This window comes from Lepisosteus platostomus, chromosome 10, assembly GCF_059453375.1.
Source record: "Lepisosteus platostomus isolate fLepPlt1 chromosome 10, fLepPlt1.hap1, whole genome shotgun sequence".
NCBI lineage: Eukaryota > Metazoa > Chordata > Actinopteri > Semionotiformes > Lepisosteidae > Lepisosteus > Lepisosteus platostomus.
This window is the reverse complement of record NC_142620.1, coordinates 7,486,297-7,509,355: the sequence shown is the minus strand read 5'-3', so window position 1 is coordinate 7,509,355 and position 23,059 is coordinate 7,486,297. Positions and strand designations below refer to the sequence as shown.

General features: G+C 40.5%; 1 protein-coding gene across 1 annotated transcript in view; it reads left to right on the top strand.

The window, feature by feature from the left end:
• The window catches only part of kcnh5b (potassium voltage-gated channel, subfamily H (eag-related), member 5b), a 105,999-nt gene extending 84,161 nt beyond the window's left edge, over positions 1 to 21,838 (top strand). The window contains exon 12 of the mRNA XM_088647845.1: positions 15,532 to 21,838. Within this exon, the coding sequence (XP_088503971.1) occupies positions 15,532 to 16,509 (978 nt within the window). The 3' untranslated portion in view covers positions 16,510 to 21,838. The remainder of the gene's footprint in view (positions 1 to 15,531) is intronic.
• The last annotated feature ends 1,221 nt before the right edge of the window (positions 21,839 to 23,059 follow it).

Sequence of the window (23,059 nt, the reverse complement as noted above, 5' to 3'; positions counted from 1 at the left end):
ATTCTCAGGGACTGTGGGATTTTGATTAGGACATTCTGCTCCATAAGGTATGGGGTTGCATGGGTTAAAGGCCACTCAGCAAGTCTCTGGATTCACAGTAAGGGTTTTTAAAACAAATGGAGAGTTGTTGCATCTGATTTCCTTTTCATGACCCAAAACAGACATGGGGCCAGATGGAATTGGAGAGTGCTCTGAATAAGCCCCAAAGAAAAGCAATAATTATGAAATGCAACAATAACTATATTTCCTCCTGTCTATTTTTGGAACTTGTTCTTAATGAGGCAGCTGTTTCAAGGCTTATAGAGTGGTTAGTAAATTACTCTCCCTGCAATTAAAAGGAGTGAGAAATTTAATGCAGTAATATCTGAGACACTTAGATGCCATGTGAACACAATAACACAGGTGGAGTTCACTTATAGGTACATGGTTGTTTTCTCTCATGCTTTATGTATCTTTAATGCTGCCTTTAATGACAGAGTAGACAAAGCCGAAGCAGACTTAAAAAGAATGTTAAATGGAAATTTTCGACTTATAGAGGCAAATTGATTTTTGCTGTACAGTTCTTACAAAATGATCTGTTGTAATGACCTGGAGATAATGAGCAATAGAACATGGCAAGTAATAAAAAAGGCTTTCAGCCGCTTTTAACGTGGAGACCTGAGCAGTGTCTGTTTCTATAAAGGAATAAGTGTGTACTTAACTTTCTAATTAATGTATGAAATGTAAATACGCAAGCAGTTTGCTTCAAGTGTCATGGTCCGTTCAGCATTACTGACAATTAGAAATGCAATGCTGGCAGCTGACAGTGCTTTGGCAATATACTGTCACACCAGATCTCTCCAGGAAGCCATGTGACTCAGACCTGGGACTGTACAGCTGGATCAGGCTCTTCTGACTCATCGTGAGAGTGCTCAGGAAATTGCAGCTTTGTAACTGATTAGAATGTTACAATATGGAAAATCTACACACAGAAAGAGGTTTACTGACTTGATTCACCTGTTACTATGAGGCTTTTAAGCTTTTAGGCTGAATGTGTAAACAGGAAAACATGTGTTGATCTCCACAAAGCAAGAACGCATTTCAGCGAGGTTTGACAGTAGGTTTTTGCAAAGTGAAAAGAGCCGAGTTGGGCTGTGCAGAAATGGGGAAGAGGGGTTTTGCTTCAGACTGAGAACAACTGTCTCTAAATGGTCCAGAAACTGATGGGTGAAAACCCATTCTGTCATACAAAAGGACAAAGCTGCCAGTCAAACAAAAAAAAAACAGTATGATTCCTTGCTATTTGAATAGTGTTTTCCTTCCTAAAAGATCACAGTTGAATGAAGGTAGAATTTAAGGGAAGCAGATTGCAACCCAGAGTAGTAGCTCAAGTCAAATGTACTGTAGCTGGGACATGGAGGCTATAATAATGATTTATAGTCCATTCCCCCCTGAAACATCTACAAGAATATCACTTTAGCTTAAATCTTACAGCTCAAATTTGCCATTTAAACTATTTTTCAAATACATATGCCCATAAAACACATTGCGCTATCCATGTGTATGACATTGGGGGCTAAAGTCACAGAGCTTCTTGTGCTTAATCCCACTTCTTCTTTTCACTCATCTGCTGACTGGTAACTGGTCCGACTCACTGGGTTGCTTGATTTCTGTGACACTTGCCACACTGAGCCACTCTGGGAACATGGGGCCTTCTTTCCAATCAGATGGGTTATTAAACAACCAAGAGTCTTCCTATTCCTACTTTACACAATCATATTATCAAGACATAGTTTACTAATTAATGTCAATATATTAATTCATGTTTTTCTTCTTGGATTCAATAGATGTGCTTCTTAAATATTCAAGACTGAGTTGAGCTTCTCAGATTAACACCTCTAAACACCTAGACTTGGGAAAAAGTGAAGAAATAAATGCCAGTTCTTCATTGTGTACCTCATTAGAAGAGCTTTGTTGTCACACCTGTACAAGAGAATGGGATCACTCTCCCTTCCATACTTGCGGCATTGCTCCAGGATATACAGTATGTTACAGCATCCCCCCACCCTTTGTAATGGGCCTCAGCTGTAGAGGCTCTTGCAAAACAACTGGCACTGTGACAAATATAAAATAGTAAAAACTAGAAAATAAAAAAAAGAAGTAGGATTGCCTCACACCACTTTCACTTACTCAGCACGAGATGAATGTCATTGTATGTCATGTCATTGCTGCGGGATTTTCTTGAAGCTGTAATTTTCCTGGGGGTGCTGTAAGGCTATTTTCCCGGGAGCAGGGAGAAGAAATAAGCTGTCAGGCTCATCCTTTAGGTAACTGGATCCCCAGGAAGTAAATCCATTAGTAATGTTGGAGAGCATTAAATGTGGAGTTCTTCAGTAGGGGAGAGATGGTGAAATCACTGATGCTCGCTAACTCATTTTCCCTTTTCCATGCTGGTAAATAATGAATCATGAAACCTATGATGTAGAGTGACCTACATTTCGACAATACTCCAAAGATTCTGTGAACAGTTTAGCCAGTCTCATATCAGGGATCTTCACTGCAGAAAATAAAAAAGCACACTTAAAGGACAGTGTGGATACTGAAAGCGATGGATCCATGAAAAGCAAACGAGCAATAATTCTCCCGTCACTCGCAGGGAACAGCAAAGTCAACATGGTTGGTCTGGCCAGTGACCCAGGGCTGAGTCCACCGCAAGCTGTGTTTTAATATTCCCAGCTAGTCTCTATCAGTTTCTTAATCTGGAGTCATTACTGACTCCCTGCTCTCTTTCTACCTCTCCTTAACTGCTTGTTTATCACACAATGTTTAAGTACTGGAGATAAAAGGTTTAAGTAGCCTTTTAAAATAACCTACAGGTACATCACTGCATGCAAAACTGTTTTATAAGAAAAGCAACCTACAATGTAGTATTAAACAATATTCATCACTCAGAGCTTTAAACCTAAGTTGTATATTTATTAGAATAAACTGAAATACCATTAGATTTGTTAGGTGTGATTTTTCAATGGGTGCTGCTCACTGTTTTATCTTATTTTAATGCAGCATTTTAGAAAACAAAGCCATGTTAGCACAGGAGGATTCATCACTCTTGGATGAAATACATGTCACATGTTTTCATCACCAAATGCATGCACTACTCTGTTGCTTTGTCGTTGTAATATCTAAATATAGCACATGGCTTAATTCCAGTTTTCTGGCATGTGACTCTTTTATTAGAACTCTCTCTATCATATGCCTTTCTCTAAATATTTCCTCTCTTTATGTTGCTAAGACTATAGGGAATGTGTATGCCATAACGTAATTAATATCTACACCTGAACACCTGAAATGATCTCTCTCTGTTCATCTTGTAAAAGAATTCTCTTTCACATTTCCTACCTGCGTAGTGGACTGCTGTCTCAGCTTTTATGAGCGACATAAAGGAAAGTAAATCAGTTCATCAGGGAGGGGATTATCTTTACAACTTAATAAACATAGCAAGACTGTAAAATGAGCTTCCTGGGGAAGTTATTAAGTTGCTGATTGGTCACAATTACAGAGGAGGTGCTGACCAAAGCTGGAAGTGGATGGTATTATCACAAACCAGGACTGCTGTTGGCAGCTAACCAGAAGTGCCTTCATTCTGTTGTAAGTGGTTTAAACAGAACAAACTTTCAATTGAGAAGTGTGCAGGGATTGAGCTGTGGTTTGTGTTTGTATTCAAAATACTACTTCGGGATTGGAGTTGGTTTCACATAAAGAGCCATTTCAGGAGCACTTTAGGCAGGATCACAAACACTTCCCTGCTCTGGGTTTTCTAAAGTTCCTCAACATCCCCGTTTTGGCATTCTTGACTAGCAACACTCAAGGGGGGGGTTGAGGGAATCACATCTACACCTGGATTATTCCTTGGGATGAATAAAACAGCGATGCAGTCAGTACAGATACATTTACAACATGGCGATAACCCATACTACCTTTTCTGAAGCAATCGCAGCACAACATGGCAAATGGCTTCAGATCAGAAACAAAATACAGCCTCCAGCTAATGCACAGCTCAGAGACACCGCAGAACCCAGCTCTGGGCTTTGAACTTGCTCTGGATGTTGCAAGAAATTCATTGGGTTGACTTTGTACAGTATGTGGCTTGAGCATTCTGAAGACTTGGAGCAGGTCCTCTCAGTCTTCTCTGAGAGGACTACCATATCTTTTTGTGAATCAGCAACCACAATTGTATAGAAGAGTCTAAATGTGGTCTTACTAGTGTTTTGTACAATTTTCACACAACGTACCCTGTTTTCACGACTAAATTTTAAACGACACATGATATCCTAACGTTTGGTTTGAACTTTTTATTGCGTCCCCCTATTGAGTAGAAGATGTAAATAATTGGCCCAGAAGTCATGGCACTTTCCAAGTCAGCATTGTAAATGAGAATAAGTTCTTAATTGACAAAATTTATAAATAAATATTGTGGAATAAATATTACATTTAAAACATAATCTGGGTACATTGAAGGACAGGTCTACTGTTAGTCTGATAGCCACTTCGCTGTCTGCCCCGCATATGATGGAGCCCACACAAATGAGAATCTTATAGGATGCCATTCTGGGCGCCACACACAGCTCCTCTCGCTGGGTGAAGGTGAATCCCAGCACGCCGAAAGACTGGCTCTCCTGCTGCATCCAGGTTCTAAGGAGTGACGTCATCTTCTCCAATAGACTCAGCGCCACTGAGCCCTTACAGAGACAAAGCTGGAGAAAATTACCCAGACTTATCATGAAGGATTATTCTCGGAATCCTCACGTTGAGACAGTCTACCCACAGGATGAATCCGAAGGTCAGAGAGAGGCGTTTCCTTGCTCATGGGGAAAATGATTGCCATTCTCCCATGGGCTTTAGAAATGCATTATGGAGAGAGAAAGGGAATGCAAAGAGCGTGCCTTCACCATCATCAGTTAGCTAATATGCAATTCCTTCAATTTCTACACTTAGGGTATCCTATCATGTCACTTAAATAGTGTACGCCATCTCTTGAACTGTGAAGACAATGTCGGCATTATCAGAAAGCCGGTTATTCCTTGTGAGGGCTGCAGCATTCCAGAGCCAATCCTGGAAGCACAGGACGAAAGACACAGTCTGGATGCCGTGCACTTTCGAGATACCGTTTAACAGGACCAGCGTAGTGTTGCGAAGGTTGGAGCTACCCAGGCAACCTGTTACGAGCGCAGCCGGCATCAATTGACCCTCATTATTCAATCTCCTCTTCCCTCACTATTTAAACCCTCCACTCACTCCTAGTCCTCGCTCGGGATTAGGAATCTATCCGCCTCCTGAGCTCGCATCGTCCTCAAACCTCTGGCCGCCGACACACAGACCCATCTAGCCTTGGACCTCTTGACTACCCTCTCGTCTCGCCCCTTTTCGGATTTGTTTGCCTCGCTGTCTTCTCGACCCGGATTCAACCTCACCGGGATCTACTGACCACTTTGCTGCCTCGCTTCTCTCGGACTCGTAAGCCATCGGACTCTCTTAGAGACCTGCACAGGGTTCATAACAACTCGTTCGTAATAACCTGGTAAAACAAAAACTGCTGGGACACAGGGAGAACGTGCAAACAACATGACTGCCACCCCTGTGAGAAAAAATCACTGCATTGCAACTAACTCTCAGAGTAAAAACCTTCAAATATTCCCACTGCTACTTTTTATTAAAAGTATAGGGTAACCTCACATTCTGTTTAATAATAGGATATTACCAAGAGAACCTACCAACTTTTAAGAACTTACAAAAACCTCCAAGAGACCAACAGAAACCTGGTAGATTGCAGGCAGGGGTAAGCGAGACAATGCGAGCAGATTGGGACAAATGCTGATGCTGCCAAAAAAAAAAAAGAGAGAATGAAATCATCCGAAATATAAACTATTCAAAATAGATTTTCTGACATTTTATTATTCTAGGCATCCTTCCCTAAATTAATGTCCGCAAGATGAGTGTGCAGTTGTAAATCTGACAGCTTGGAAATGTTCAACGTGCTGAGCTCGCTCAGCTCCTTGGCAGTAATAACAGTAATTAAATTAATTTTCCACCTGCTTTAAAAACAAAAAATAAATCTTGCGACTTGTAGCAATATAAGATGGAGGAATTTGTTGTATGTGCAAGTTTCAAAGTATTCAAATTGTATTATCGGGGTCTCATTTATTTATTTTTTCTGAGTACACTTATGAAAGAGTCACCCAGCATTAACAATAAATTATGATGATTCCTGGTAGGCATAATTAATAATGCATTGCAGTGTTTGTTTATAATTTTAAAGTGTAGTCAAGTCTATTAAATGTGTGCATTACAAATCAATCATTATTTGCATTTCCCAAGACACTCATATGTAATGACATGTCATTATTGTATTAAGGGCAAGTTTTATTTTACCGTTTCAGGTAGGAAACTCATTCAGCCAATCGATGAACACAAAGGAAATGAAAGTTGTAGCTGTTCAGTCCTAAAACATTTGTAGATCTGCACTCGTGTTGTTTTAGTTGGTGAGAGATCTGCAGGGATTTAAACAGAAAGCACTTGTGTCGATATTTCTGTCTCTTCTTTTGTTGAATACCGGGGGATGGAATAAGAAATGAATAGGGCTCATAGTAATGGAACTCCTTGTGGAGAATTCAAGCCTGAATTTGCAGGAAGATAAGCAAAGCGCAATGGCTAGATTGTTACTATTTACAGTAGGTTCTGGGTTGCGCCGGTAATTAATCAGCATCAGAGTAAAGCATTTCAGAGGCAAATGTAAATTTGTATTTCACATTCAACTACAATTAATGTGTATAGCAGCAAGGCCCGAATTTTAAAAGAGGTGCATCCATTTACAATAATGAAATGTGTACTGTATATGTGTTGACAATCGATAGAGCACTTCCACAGCACTGCACGGATTAACTCAAAATTAATGCAAAATAAAGAAAACACATGACATTTAAAATTAAATAGTACTTTTAAATGCTTTGATGTTAGTATGCTTTATGAACATCATTACTGCTGTCAAAACCAGCAGTACATTTTTTTCTTGTGGGTTAATTGACCATATAGCATTCCTGAACTGAACAATAGTTGTTCTGACTCTGAAAATATGTTCTTTGGGGGTATGGATTGCTTTACAGTTGCCTGTATTTATGTCCACTGCTCTTTACAGAATTATAATAGACTTCAAAGTGACATGCTTTGATTAAGGGGCTTAAATGAAATACTGCATACTGTGCTCTTTCTCAATAATTTCAGTGCTCAACACTATTTCAACTATTTGCTCCCATTCCCTCTTCCATGTTTGGTGTAAATCAACAGAGACATTTAATTAGAATTTAGACTCCAGTGAGAGCCTGTGTAGACTGTTTAGACTCCAATGAGATAGAGTAGATGAGTTGCTTTGCTGGTTTATGCTCCAAGTCTGTTTCACAAGATGGTTGTTTTTAAATTAAAAATTTTATTTGCTCAAAAAATGTATCAGAAGAAGTATCAGAAAGGTATAGCATGATGAACTGCATGATGAATCTGCATGACTAGGTGAAAACCATGACAAAATAGAAGAATTTCCTAATTATTCTATTTTCATATCACATCATGCTGGGCGTGTAACCTTGAGGAGATGAGTTGGCATGTTCTATAAAAAGCCTACATATAAGACTATATTTGGAAATGAATTGATCTGGAAAAGATTTTCTTGTCTCCCCAATCTTTGAACAGTATAATAGAGGTGGGACATTCTCTCAGATCCATTCAGTGAAAATGTGATTTGGTGCAAAGCATACTCTGGAGAATTAGCAGGTTTTCCAGTTGAACTGCAGTGTTTCTGACATCAAGGTCAGTGTCCCCCATGGCAAACACACATGACTAGTGTGTGGTCCTTATGGACACAGTAAACCATTTAAACAATATGGTACATTGGTACCAAGGCCTCGGGATAAACATGTGACTGGAAATTTCTTCTCAATGAAATGGGGGGAGTGGTGTGTTGCCTGTTGAACTTGTGCCCTTCACTAATTAGTTGCAAGACAATCAAATGTGACACATGAGGCAAAGAGAGTAACTGGATTACAAATCTCCCAAGTGGTGGTGGTTAATAGTAAGGTGGTAGGAGCTCACACATGGCAGTACAGTCAACATCCTACACTGGGGTAGCATGTCTACTGTGAAGCACACAGATGATGTACAGTAAGTGCCCAGCCTTCTGTGCTTTGCAGACCCTGTTACCCCAGAGTTGCAATGGGCCATGCTGAGCTTCATCATATTCAGAGATTAAAGAATTGCTGTGATGGATTGATTTGCACAATCATGTGATCTCAACCTGTACTTTATTTGAAATAATGCCTAATCTCTCTGTTGCTCATCTTATTGTGACAGATCGGGACTCTTACAATGCTGCTGTTGATGCCTGAAGGTTGTGCTCCTGTATTATAGTATCGGTAGTATCCAGTTTATTTGTGTTTTTCTTATTTTAAGACACACTGTCCTGCTGGCACAGTACCTATCCTCAGTTGCACACTTCAAGACTAGAGCCCCCAAGTATTGCGCACACTCATTGAGCGCATCTGTGGCTGCAACAGGTGAAACTGAAGGTGATTTTAGATACAGCACCAGCAGGTGACAGGAAGAAGGAGCCAAATTGGAATCTGGAAAAGAAGTGTTTTTCTTAGGATAAATCCTCCATACCCTCTGCAATCTCCAGGCACTGGCAATGAGAAATCAGTGTTAAGGGCTGCCGCAGATGTAGGGATCACTGTTGCTTTCAAGCCACTCTGATGTTTTCATACTTCAGAGAAGTGTCACTGAATGATTTGCTCTTTCTGTATATAGGGGCTTGTTCATTTGTTTGACGCGTGCAATGGTAGCACTTTAACACATCTTTCATGGTGTCAGATAGTAGGATCTATGGATTTTCTGCATTGATTGTGGCTGTCTTGTGTGTTTGTATATCCCTTTGAGCTATGCAGATTCATCCTGAAATCGTCTTTACTTCTTTCTCAATTTGCATCTTTTTTATGGAATCTGTCAGTTTTGTGTATTTGAGTGATGATATGCTTCTTTTTGAAAAAAGCCATTTAATGTAGTCTTGGAAGGGATGTTTCTTATTAGATTTAGTTTTTTTTTTCTTTGGGAAAAAATAGTTTAGTGATATAAAATAAGACACAGAACCAAGAGTTTTTTTACACTGAGACTCACTGACCTGTTTCTAACTTTAGTTCTATGCTGCTACAGTGCTCATGCTGTGAACAACAGTTAATTAAAATAGTCAGCCACTGTAATTCAGGCTCCTTGATGTTTTGTAGAATCATTTTTTTCTACAACAAAAAATAAAATGCAAGGTTTCAAATGTGTTTTTGAGAATTCAGACTCCCCCTCAAATCCCCAGTCAAAATTATTTCTAGCCCCTTTCATGTCGGTAGGAAGAGATACTCAAGAGTGCTGTAGAGATACTATGTGCAGTAAATGTTACAGTGAGATGATGTCGGGATTTGTGCCAGCCTTCCTGAGCTGAAGCTCTGTCCGAAAGTGAGCATCATGTCCCACTTTTCAACTCCATGTGTCCCTTGGGACTTCTGGTCAACCTTTGAAACCTCTTCTGCCATACTGCTACTGGATCACCCTCCATATCAGAAACACCACCTTGAAGCAAAATAATTCAACACATTATTTCTCCTCTATTCCTTGAATTTAAGAAAGGATAAAAGCCGTTAGGCTCATCTAGCCCATTTTGGTTACTTTGCTGAGATCTGAAGATCTCTTTCAAGCTGCTTCTTGAAAAAAGCCAAGGAAGACCTTGTTGACCTCTTCCAGACTGCTACCACCCTTCACATAAAGAAGTGCCTCCTCAGTTCTTCAGTTTTAAAGCCCACATAATTTCCACTTGTGCCCTTAGAGTTCTGTTAAGTGTCTGTCTTATAAAAAAAAAAACTAAAACATACTTATTATTACTTTTCTTTTTCTGGCTTCTTAAAGTTGAAAAATGCAGAGGTTCAAGTGAGGCTAGGGTGGTCTCAGTGCACGGGTTGCCAACTTGGTTTTCGAAGTTCGTGCACACTTCTCTCTTTTCTCTTGTCACTTTCTGCCTATTGGGCGGTCTTGGTCCTCATATAAACATTAGAAGCAATTAGAATAGCAAATGTACAGTATGAATGGGACGTTACAAGACGGACGGCTACACAAAGTGCAGACAAAAACAATTTGTCACGAATCGCCCTCGCGCGTGTAAGCGCTCCCACATTCCCACGAGCTCTTCTCTCCCCAAACGTCCACGCACCAATCTTCTCAGCACTATTTAAACCCTCACGAGTCTTCCTTTCCTCGCTCACGATTGAGGTCTCCTCCCTGAGCTCCATACGCGTACGCTCCCGACCCGCTAAACTTGTAATTAGACTCCCGGCATTTCGACTCCACGCTTTCCTTCGACTACGCCTTCGCCTCCCGGTTCGGTACCGACGAACCCCCGACCCCTTCCCGGATTGTGGACCCCAGCTCCAGTACTCGACCACGTCTTCGCATCCCGTCTCTACTCCTAACCTTCCCATCTGAAGAGCCTCGCATAGGATCCCAATCCTCCGAAGTCCGGTCCCCCCTGACGCAATTAGGTCAGGAGAAATCAGGTCAAATGCAGTATATAAATGATTCAGTTGTTCTCCAAGCTATTGACACAATGATTGTCTCCAGTACAGCATCTAGCAACATCATACTTCTGCCAATTCCATCGGAAAGATCCAGAGACATCTGTTACAGGATGATTTTATTTTTTAATGATCTGCACACATGACTCGGCCCCAGAATATTTATTGCATGGAAAATTAAAAAAACATTGACAGAAAAATTTCTCAAATCCATTTTTGAAAGAATAATATATATATATATTATTTGAGCGGAGCTGTCAAGGAGCAGCACATCGAGCATGTTGATGTAAAGAATTTATTAAATCATCTCTCTTTCTTTAAAAAAAGGGAGTTGCTTATCATATAGTTAGTTTCAAACTCACATTATTACTTTAGTCTGGGGCAGAACTGTAATTGAAATGTGCTTTTGTTTAGTCAGGTTCCTTTAATGGTCTATTAGTTAAATACCAGAAAGCATTGTTCAATAAAGGCATATGAGTACAATACTCTGGACAATGAAAAAATGTATCCCTTTTAAGAATTTGTTCAGCATCATTAAAAAATACATTCTAAATTAACTGCTTTGTGAAATTAGTCCCCTTATAATCTAACTGCATAGGTACGGTACTGTTGACATTAACTGCACTCTGAAAATTATTTCTTTTCTTTCATCTTTTCATGATAGAAGAGTCTATTGTTGTACGGAAATTTCAGTAATCCAAGAAACAGAATTATTGCCTCTCATGGAAATCCTCTTTCATTTTTCAGGCATCAAACCATTTTATAAACCAGTCTTTTATGACCGGCATTAGCATGATTACATAGCGAGATGTCATGTTGGCCTGCTCTTGTCCTAGTTATGATGGGATGGGAGGATTCTGTGTTTTACATAACAATGCCACCCTACAAAGAACTCAAGCTCTCCTTCTGGTTTTCCTTAAAAGACACTACAAACCCAGACCACAATGCATGAGAGGCTCTAACCAGCAAGGAGGACTGTGGGTGTATGTGGGCACTGCATCTCTTATTTTTCTAATGTCCTGGAGACCACTGGAAGCATCAGAGGTCACGCTTAATTAATTAAGATAATACTTTAATAGGATTCAATTCAGATATGGGTTGGAGTGATATATGGACATTTATTCAGCCCCTGTAGGAGCATTAAATTGTACGTAAAGGGCAGAGAGGATCAGCCGGGATGACTCCACTTGATGATTCATTAGTTTAAAGGGAGAATCGCATTAATGAACACCTGTTAATCTTCAGATATGTTTGCGCAAAGTTTCTTGCGAGTCTGAATGGAAAGACTACAGAGAATCGTTCAAGTAGGGAGCTGCGTCAGCACGTGTAGGGAGCAAAGGAACAAGTAAAGGTTTTATTCCAGGCTGAAAAGAGAAGAAAGTGACACTTTTTTGGCTGTGGAGCCTTCTTCAGGTGTGAAGAACGCTCACACAGTGTCGCACCTGAAGTGAGATCCACAGTCTCTTTTTTTTTCTCAGCATGGAATAAACCTTTACTTGTTCCTTTGCAGAAAAATGTACCTGTCTCTCAGAACAGTACCTGTGGTCATCATGTAAAATCAAGGAGCATTATTTGTTTTGTTTAATCATTATTAAAAATTCAAAGAATCTCTTTAACGAGAGCTCTTCATTTGTAACTGCCACAAAGGTAGGGAGAAAAACAATCCAAAGCAGATTATATACAGTAGTTAGCTGGGGTGTAGCAGTCCAATCACAAAGAGTAATAAAGACTGAAGTGAAAGTCGGTTGATCAAGAGTAAATTTACTTTTTGGACCAAGAGAAATGAATGTCTAAAAATATTAGAAATTCGTTATTCCCTGATCAATAAAGATGAATTTGTTGCAGAATACAGACATATTTGAATAATTAACTACAGCTTTCTCTAATTAGTATGGATAACATGGAGGTCTGATTCTAGTCCCCAAGGTCTCTATTTTGTTTATTACAGCTCAGTTGTGAGTTTTAATTCTTTATTTAGCTGGTTAGGTTTAGCACTATTACCAGGTGTTTCAAACTTATAAACCCCTGAGAAACTGGGTTCTCAAGAACAGGGTGAGGAAGTCATCTCCTTTTATCTCCTGAAGAAAATCATCTCCTGAAATGCTCTTTACAGCTTAAACACTGTAATACTTGCAAGATAGCACGGAAATTAATGATTTGCTGGAATAAAAGGAGTGTCTGAATTTACAAGCTATGCTACTGGGTATATCATGCTACTCTGCTTGAATGTAAGCCTTTAATCCATCTGTATTTGTGGTTGAAATTCCAGCAAATGCACTACAATTACAAAGACTGTATCATTGCACCAAGCTGCTGTGTAAATGTGTAATTAAAGCAGAGTTAATTCCATTTTTTTCTCAAGACCTTCCTCTATGAAGTGTTTAATCTCTTTCTGCTTTTAGCTGAGATGAAAAAGTCTTATGCAGCATAAAGCAGAGAATTGTCAGCCATATGCAGCCATTTGCTCAGTGCCACAGTTCTAGTTATGCACATGTTATGTGAATGTTACTCACATGTGAATCATTCACATGAACATAAGCCCAGAAGTCATGTTTACCATGTGTGAAATATCAAAAGCTGCTACAATAATTTCTTTTTAGTTTTCTGAGTAGTTTTTTCTCTCCAAACATTCTTCCCAACCATGGTGAATGTTTCCAGATCATGAATGTTTTTGTTAAACTTTCTTTTCTATCAAGTATGCTGCATTAATAACTCATTTGTTCTTTATCCATATTGACGTGTTCATTTTGTCTGCTGTATGTAAAAGTAGTACATTCTTAGAAAAGCAGGGACTCCACTAATGATGAAATCTGTATTTGTGCTATATAAAATTCCATATTTTCCATGCATTGTTTTTTGTAAATTGTCCGGTAATATTAATTAAGAAATAGTTAACCGATTAATCTGATCGGTCAGTACATTATGAAATGAAATTTAAAAAGCCTGCTGCTGATGTATCAGAAGTGCATTTACAGTATTAAAACATTCTTCCAATTAAACAGTCATAATTATGTATTATAAGAAAAGCTCTGTAGGTGGTTAGACTGATTACATATCTTATTTCACCTGATCGTGATTCTTGCTGTTCACCCATTATGATCAAATTATATTAAAGGCAAATAATAACACATAAAAGCAATGGCTATCTGTGGGAACATGTTATGTTATGTCTAACAGGACCTGATGGAGCCTGAGGTTCACTTTATGAATCTTGGCCAATGACTGTGTTCCAGACCTGGACCTACAAGACAATGTGATTTTTCATGTGCAATAATTTGTTTTAAATATAGATAGCATTGTATAAATTACTCAGTGCCCTACCAGGAATGCATGCAATTAAAGTGACTAAACCTTATTAGATCAAATGTTCATAGCCTCACATCATGCTTGCTTGGGGATAGAAGCATCATAGCTTAAATAATTAAATAATAATAATCATGCAAAATTTACAACTGTCCCTTGAAGGTAAGATGTGACACATGGCAGTCACACTGCAGGGGGAAGTTAAACGGAGATAAGATCATATGATTGGTTTCTGCTATTTTTATCTTCATGGGTTATTTATTATCTGTATGGCATGTGTTCATTACTACATAGAAAATGCATAATTTATGTACAGTATCTAAAGACGCTCAATAGATAAGAATAATTGTTTATTTTTAATGAATCCCTGCCTGATATCAGATGTTTGGTTTGTGGGGAAAAAGATTCCACTTGAACATCTTTTCAAGCAAACCTTGATTAAATAAACAAAATAAAAGGAAAAGAATTTGAAACAATGAAGAAATGCTTAAAAATTAGATATAAATATGAATAAAATTGGTTCCATTTCAGACCATGACCCATGCAGATAATTCCTAGTGCTGATCTTTCAAGAACCATTCAATTAGTAATTAAAGCACAATATGGATCAAACAATCTTTCTGAAAGCAAAACAAAGAAATCTTATGATGTCTTTCAGGAAGATTGATCTACACATCTGAAATATACTGTATTGCAAATCATCAGGATTTAATTACCTGTAGGAGCATCTGCAGGTAATTAAATCCCTGAATATTGAGACTTCAGCAGCTATTTTCAGTTTAGCACAATCCGCCAGACTTGGAGAGAAATCTGGAGCATCTTCCTGGTGTTCTGAAAGAGTTTACCATGACCCCCATTTCTGATTTTTATCATTTCATCATAATACAGTTGTCTATCAGTGGCCGAAGGCCTGACCCCAGGTCACCAACATGGAGTCATGCAGTCTGAACCGGTTGTTCTTGAGTCTCACTGTGGAATATCAGTTCATCTTATTGATCAAGATGGACCATATGTATCAACTCCAATTACGGCCCAGTGTTTTCATGATCAGAAGCATACCTGTGCCACACTGGGAGTGTAACACTGGCCCACCCATACTCATTGAGCCACACTTTGGTTGAGGATTTGTTTGTTCTGAGGGATTCGGTTGACAGATGCAATCATTCCTACTCCACCTGTTTTCCGGAAGATTGCATTTATATGACAGTATAAACACACAATCCTGAGATAAAGAGATGAATCAGTTTTTTTCTAGCATGTTTTTAAAGGGTTATTAGCCCTTGTTTAACCTGCCAATACACACTTCCTTTTTGGAATTCCCACAGCCAAATTTTTTTTGCATTTTTTTTTTGCTTCCTTTTGCAGAATCCATAGTTGATTTTGTGATACATGAACCATCAGTTGCACCGTGGGAACTGGTGCATCTCCATTGTGCCCCAGCTCTACTCCTGGCTCAGTGTTTTCCATACATGTCATACAAATGCCATGAGCATCTTGGGAGTTCCCACATGCCAGAGGTAGAGGAACGATTGAGAGCTGGGGCGCTTGAGACGGACTTGCAGATTTTCCTCATTTTCTTTGTGCTCCTCCGCAGATAGTTTTCCGGAAGATCAGCGACGTCAAGAAGGAGGAGGAGGAGCGGCAGAGGCAGAAGAACGAGGTGACCCTATCCATCCCGGTGGACCACCCGGTGAGGAAGCTCTTCCAGAAGTTCAAGCAGCAGAAGGAGCTGCGCAACCAGGGCTCCTCGCAGCACGACCTGGAGAAGAACCAGCTGCAGGTGGAGCACCACCTGCGCCCCCGCCAGCAGCCTCTCCAGTGCCCGCACGTCATGCAGAACGGGGCCCCCACCACGGGCAGCAGCGTGGTGACTGTCTCTCAGATCACCCCCATCCAGAACTCTCTGCTCTACGTCAAGACCAGCGAGCCCAGCAAGCAGAACAACCGGGACATCATGGAGCTCAAACCCAACGGCGTGAGCGACCAGAACTGCCTCAAGGTCAGCAGCCCCATGCGGGCGAAACCCGCCAGCAACCGGGGGTGGATGCGCCTCAGGAACAACATGGCGGCATTCCCGGGGGCCGGGGAGGAGAAGAAGGAGGAGTGGAACAATGTCACCAAGGCGGAGTCCATGGAGCTGCTCTCCGAGGACTCCAAGAGCCAGGAGGCAGATGGCGGAGGGGGAAAGAAGAACCCCCTGCGCAAAACAGACTCCTGCGACAGCGGGATCACCAAAAGTGACCTGAGGATAGACAAGGCCGGGGAGGTGCGCAGCCCCCTGGAGCACAGCCCCGTCCAGATGGAGGTGCGGCACCCCTTCTACCCCATCCCCGAGCAGGCCCTGCACACCACGCTGCAGGAGGCCAAGCTCGAGCTCAAGGAGGACATTCAGTTGCTTAGCAACCGGATGGCAACCTTGGAGGCTCAGGTTGGCGAGATTTTGAAACTGCTCTCCGAAAAGAGAGGGACACCCCAGACTTCTACCCCTAAAACCAAAATCAAATGCCAGGATATTTTCACCGTCTCCAGGCCCGTCACGCCTGACTCGGAAAAGGATGATGTACAGTTTTGAATCCGCTGATTTATTTATTCCTTATTTATTTGCATTTATTTTCTCTTGCGGACGCAGGAAGAAAAAGAAATACATATATATATATATTTTCTGTAAATACCTATTTGCATGTCCAGCTGGATTCTGGCCTGCCAAAGAAAAATATTCAAGATCGTGTTTGCTTGTAAATTATGCAGTTGACTGCATGCAAGATAAAGGGAATTTATAGCTCTACACCTTATACCTGGGTACTAGATTGTTTTCATAATATGTTCAATGGAAAATTCAGGGGCTGAGCTGAGGGGAGGCGATGAGCCAGGTCTGTTGCACACCTCCAGCACAGTGAGAATACTCTTTCCTTCCTCAGTGTACTGGAGCGACTGCACTGCTGAGTTAAGTGCAAAACAGTATCGATTCTCGGCTCAATTGTGCTAAACACTATATGACTTCGCTTTAAACAATTGTGTACAAATGCTCAGCTCAGGGTTCTTTCAATGGACTCTGAATGCAGTCCACATTGTTGTGTCATGTTGATATTGACGTGCTGGAAGGGAAAGGAAAGTTTAGCGTCTTAGTTCATTTTCATTACAGCTCCTGTGATTTCCATGCACTTGAGGTAATCCACCCGGGATTCTTTTTTGCTAACTTTTGTTTGGTTCATAATGGTCTACAGGGTTACCAAGAGTTGTTGTGTGTAGAAATAAGGTAGGCAGAAGAGATCCCCCTGTTAAAGTCATATCTACTAGATGAAACAGGAATACTGTTACAGTCTCCTTTATAAGGCTTAGATTCCAAGCGTATAGTGAGCTTGTGATCTTGCACAGAACAATTTGTCACATATTCAACTAAATCTTTCACTGTACTCATTTATTAACAAATTGTTAAGAGGATGGCCTTAATTTATTTCCTGTTAAGGAGAAGTTGCAGGGAAGTTGATCTAAACCTTCAGCAATCATCCCATGGGAATCCTTATATCCTGAACAATAAAAAAGAAGTGGAAATTTATAGGCACTTCTGATAAAAGGAGAATCTTAATGCATATTAAAAAAAAGCTTTGACATTGGGATTCGACATTGGGATTAAAGGATGCACTGCAGCACCACAAAAGGGCTTGCAGTGCTTCTGTGTTAGTAAGTCAGTAAGTAAGCTGACATTTGTCAAAACTGCTCTCAGTCCACAGTTAGAGACAGCACACTCTACCTTCTCGATGAAATTTTGGATTTCTGAGTGGAGAAACCAAATAGGAGCTGAAAAAATGTAAAAATGTGATAGGAAATGAAAAGCACAAGCTTCCATTTAAAAGGGGGAAAAGATGACTAGGAATATTCTGTCTATAAGATATTCTGACAATAACAGATAGCAACAAACAGATGCAACAATAGGGCCAATAACTTGTTCACAATATATAATTTTATTAGGTTGAAAGAATAAATTGCAAAGTGACAAAGTCACTGGGCATGGACTGATTATACTTCTTTCATCATGACCCTCACAGTAACTTAGCAACTAAAACATTAACTATATGAAAAAACAGTTTACAGTATGTCCAGATGTACAGCAGGGAACCCCAGGAAAGATCTTTGTTTGTCCTGCTTCAGAGGGTGTATTAGCGACCCTAGATTGTTACATCTCAATTGCATTGCCAGGCAGAGCATTTGTGCTGCACTGCATTCATCTAGTCAGAGCTACTAGTCCAGCAACTTAACTCAGCATTGCAGGGGGCCACTCCCATCCAGAGGAGAACTTATTGCATGCTTTGAAGTGTTCAGTACTTATGAATTGTAAAAAAAATGCCAATGATGTATATTTCTATTATTTTCATGTACAGGAAAGAAAGATTGAACTGCAGGTCTGCCTACTGTACGTCATGTGAATGCAGTGAGCACTGAATTTGTTTAGCACTTTTCACAGTACGTGAGGTCAACTTTCCATTCCCGAGAAGAGATGTTTTGGGGGTGTGGTATAATGGAGTGTTCGTTTCTAACACACTAGCACGAATACAGAACAGCCATTGGAGCTGAACTTGTCTATTTTTGGTGCTTAGACACTTTCATGAACTTTTGCACCATATTTTATATTTTGTGACGAATCTATATATACATATTTATGTATCTAATATATAGAGACAAAAATGCAAATAATTTTTCAAGCGAAGTAATAAAAATTTATTGTGCTAATACTGATTTATTTTAATGACTTGTCCAGTCTTGAATTGCCTTGTTCTTTAATCAGAGTGTGGAGTGGCTAATGTTATTTATAACTAACCTCACAGTTCTGATGCTTTTCAAGCTGGTGTCCTCTTTTACTGTTTATCAGCGAACAAGGTGACATTAATGGATAAGGACACTTATTTTTGTATGTATTGTGGTGGTTTTAAATTGCTGAACAGGTGTGGTCGAATTCTCACAGCCTAGGATTAAAACTGCTCTGCCAGAATGAATAGATGCACAAGCACACCAGTTTCTGCAGAGCCTCAGCCACGTGAACCCAAACCCCAGGTGTGGATCCAAAGGAGGATAGTCACTTTTTGCTATTTTATAAATCACCCACTGTTTTTTTATGAATTATACACCTCTTCAGTTTGGGATCATCGATTGCTTTAAGACTCCACTCTTGTGCCACAATTCCCGAATCAGTATTAAACACGCAGACTCCCACCTGCAGAGTCACGCATCATTTCCCACTTGGCATGGTTCCACAGCGCCCAGCGTAAGTGCCAGTGCCTAACGGAGGAGCAGCGTCTCCCTGCGAAGCAAGCAAACTAACCAGTGCTCGTTGTTGCAACAAAGGCAGAGGATACTGGCCGACTAACCCTGACCCTACTGGTGCTGAGACAGTCCTGCAGCACGACGCTGGCACTCCTGATCACAGCTGGCTAGAGACATGACCTGGGGTCTAATTAGTGACAGCTAGGACTTTTCACTCAACATCTGGAGTGCATGGTAGACATGGTGGAAGCGCCCAGGAGCCTCCCATCCTGGATGCTGTCCAGCGCTGTCAACGGGGAGTCTTGTTCTCTGTGGGGGCCACACCAGCCTCAGCCTGCCCACCCAGTCCAGACCTCCTTCGCCCAGCTACGCCCCAGGGAGCCTCACCCAAGCTGAACAACTCGGCCCTTGCCGATTTGGCTCCGGGTGCTAAATGTTAAAGCTGTTCACGGGTATTGTCACTCGATAAAAACGGTGCGGGGAAAACCTCGGTTCTGTTAGGAAGCCGGTCCTCTTGAAAAGACAGTTGGGACACTCAGGATCTCCAAAGGGGACGGATGTGTCTCTCTCTCTTCCGCTCCACGTCCTGAGGTCCCACGGGTTCAGCCGCTGAGCCGTCTCAGGGGTGGAGCTGGAGGAGAGGGCGCTCCTTTGGCAGGGAAGATGGGAGAACAGACAGAATAATCACCCCGACTCAAAAACTCCAAAACTCAGGGCCTTTCTGGCCCCTCCCCATCCATGGCAGGAGGCCGTTCTTGATCATCGCCAGTCGTGAGTGGAACATACAGCAGCCCAGTACTCTCCAAAGCAAGGTTTTTTTCTAAGGGACAATGGTAATATAGTACCGTTCCAGCACAATATGAATATACAGATTTTTCCTTTTTTGTGTTTTGATCTTTACAGAATGACTGTTTTTCACAGAATCAAATGAAAGCACCTAATGTTGCAAAAAACATGACCAGTTCAGACTAATGTTTGATGCGCTTATGTTAGTAGGACACTTTTAAAACATAGACTCAGGTGTATTAAAGAAAAACTTCAGGGCCAGATGAAGAGGGTTTCTATACTGAGGATATCTAAGGAGTTTTTTGAGACTTGGGAAAAAAAAGCGTGTTTTTTTTGCGTCAGCGGGCTGGAAAAAAAATGTTGTTTTGAGCTTATTTTTCGTCTCTGCTTTTTTTCAAACAAACAGGTTTTAAATGCATTTTCTGCAGATCTGAATGCAGCTCACCCATTACCTTTCTCTGGCTATCGTGTATGGGTGCCATATGCTGCAGGGAACATCTGCTCCTCTAATAACTTGTATGTAGCTGTCTGGATCCTGTGCTGTATCCAATTGGAAAGGAACTCATTCTCATTAAGGAAGAAGCAGCCTGCAAGATCTTCAATTTGTCACTTCCATGCAGATTTTTTGATGCCATAGTTCATCTCAAAGGGGTGGGCCGAGTCTGCTCCACCCAGCAGAGAAGTGCACTGGGCACAGGAGAATAAGCAATCTGCTCTTGCCTTCTCTGCCTCATACTGCGACTGGGGCGAGTTGGTAGGGGCTGAAAGCCCCAGCTTGCTTTTCTCACGCGTTTATTCAGAGAATTGTGATGTCATTAACTATGCAACACTTTTGATGCAATCAGAGGGGAAGACAGTAGCTGAACAAGACCAGGGTATTCAATCTGGGCTTCTAGTAGAACTGCCTGACCTCTGCACAGCCGTTAGCTCTCCCAGAGGGAGCTGCAGGGTGAGGGTTAGGAGACCCTCATCTTCTCTTAGGCTGTGTGGGATTTCGCTGCCCTCGTGCTGCATGTTGGCACCTTTCCTATTTCTGTGTGCTTTGGACAAGTGTGTACCTGAGCTCAGGTGTTCTGGAATGTAAAATAACTTGTTCACTACAAACGTCATCTCTCCAGCAGAATATATTTTGTATGAAAGAATGTACTACAGAGATGATGTAAAAGATGTTAAAGAACACATTCAAAAAGTTTCTGATTTTTTTTTTCTGATGGTATGCGTTTTCTGAAGTCTGCCTTTATACAGATTGAACGTGTTAGGGTTTTCTACGCCCAACAGGATAAGGAATTCGAATTGTATGCAGGCTGGTTGTGCATTTCCTCTGCATCTCCAACAGCCAGAATGTGAGGGTTAAGATGACTGTGAAAGAGGCCAAGTTTGAAATCCTACTCGTGCAATGCTGTGAGGGTTATGGTGTACAAAACTTAAGGACATTTAATAGCGAAAAAAAGAATGTTGTGTCACAGCCACTTGAATCTGTAGTACATTTCATTGGTCAGGTAATCTTTACCTATATGCAGCTGTTCATCACAGATTGTCATCGGCATGTAAATGTACAGTTAATTTCTGGTTTACCTGCCCAGGTAATCTTTTACAATGAAAACAGATAGAAGGCTACTTTGAGGAAGAATAAGAGAACTGTCATGTTTTTTTAGTGTACTGTAAGTACGATATAGAATTTGCTACAGATCACCTCAGAGATTAATTGGATCTGCAGCAAAACCTTTTAAAAAAGAGTGTTATGATTTTGGGAAGGTTGAAACCTTTTCTCAACAACCTGACATTCTGGAAGCTAATGTATTTTACTAGTCGAAAAGACCAAGTATCAGCACAATAAATTAATGTCCACGAAATAAGTCTTATTGTATTTTTGTTTTATTATTTTTGTATTATTCTTAAAGGTTGTGTTTTAAACCACTGAGAAAAGCCATCTCTGATGGAAATAATTGACTATGAATTGCATGATATACAAAAGCCTTATACAGTACAACATACAAACATGTATGAGACTTTTTTAAGTGAAAACATGCTTGGACGAAATAAATGCAATATTAGAATAATTTTACAAATTCTGTCTTGATTTCTGTCATCTTCCTTTTATGTTTTAAAAGAGATTTTAAGGGGCTCTGCAAGTATAAAAAATGTAATTTCTATAAAATCAGAAATCCAATGGGACTTTTATCCAATTGTATCCAAGTGAATGAGTAAATAACTTGAATACTGTACTTACTTACAAGGAGGAGCTGTTTGTATCTTTTTACTACAATACTGTAGTGCTGGGAAACAAGGTGTGTAAGTTATTTATGGGCATGCTCAATATACAGTACTAGTCTGGATTATTCAAACATATGAACAAACTCAATGTTGTAAGTATTTCAGCAGCAGTATTTTATGCATTAATAATAGCCCCTTGAAACACTGAAATTGAATTGTTTCTTATAACTTCATCCTCAGCTCCATGGGGAGCTTTTCACTCCAGGAGTCTTTGCCTGAGCCTTCAGTGTACATTTCGGAAAAAGGTTTTGTAAGATGGAGGAGAGAATATGCAGTCTGATGAAACACGCGTTGCTGTTTGCTGTTCTGCTGAAAATGAATGCTCAGGGAGATGTATGAATTTCTGACTAGGCCAGACAGGCCATTCAAAAACACCAGTGTAGCTGTAATTGTTTGGGCTCTGTGCTATAAATACTAAAAGACCAAAGATCACTAAGCGATATCTCTAGCAGCCTGTCAGTGTCAGAAATACCCACTAACGTGCTTTGTGCTCCCACGGTGCATCTACAGTACTAACTGGTACAGAAAATTCCAGCAAAACATTAAAAAACAGTAATAATGACAGTCTTCTCTGCAGCTAACAGAGGCCTAACATTGTTGTAATGTGGGAAAAAACTAACAGCCACATTATTAGATAAAAATGTATTTTACTGCAGTGCTTTTAAGTCTTAGCCGATTTCAATGACTGAATAATAGGGTTGTGCTGCAGATTTAAGCAGCTGGAAATCGATTGTAAGGTATTCATTTCAAACACTTTCTTTACTGCATAGGCTTTATTACAATCCTTAACAGTTCTTAAGGGT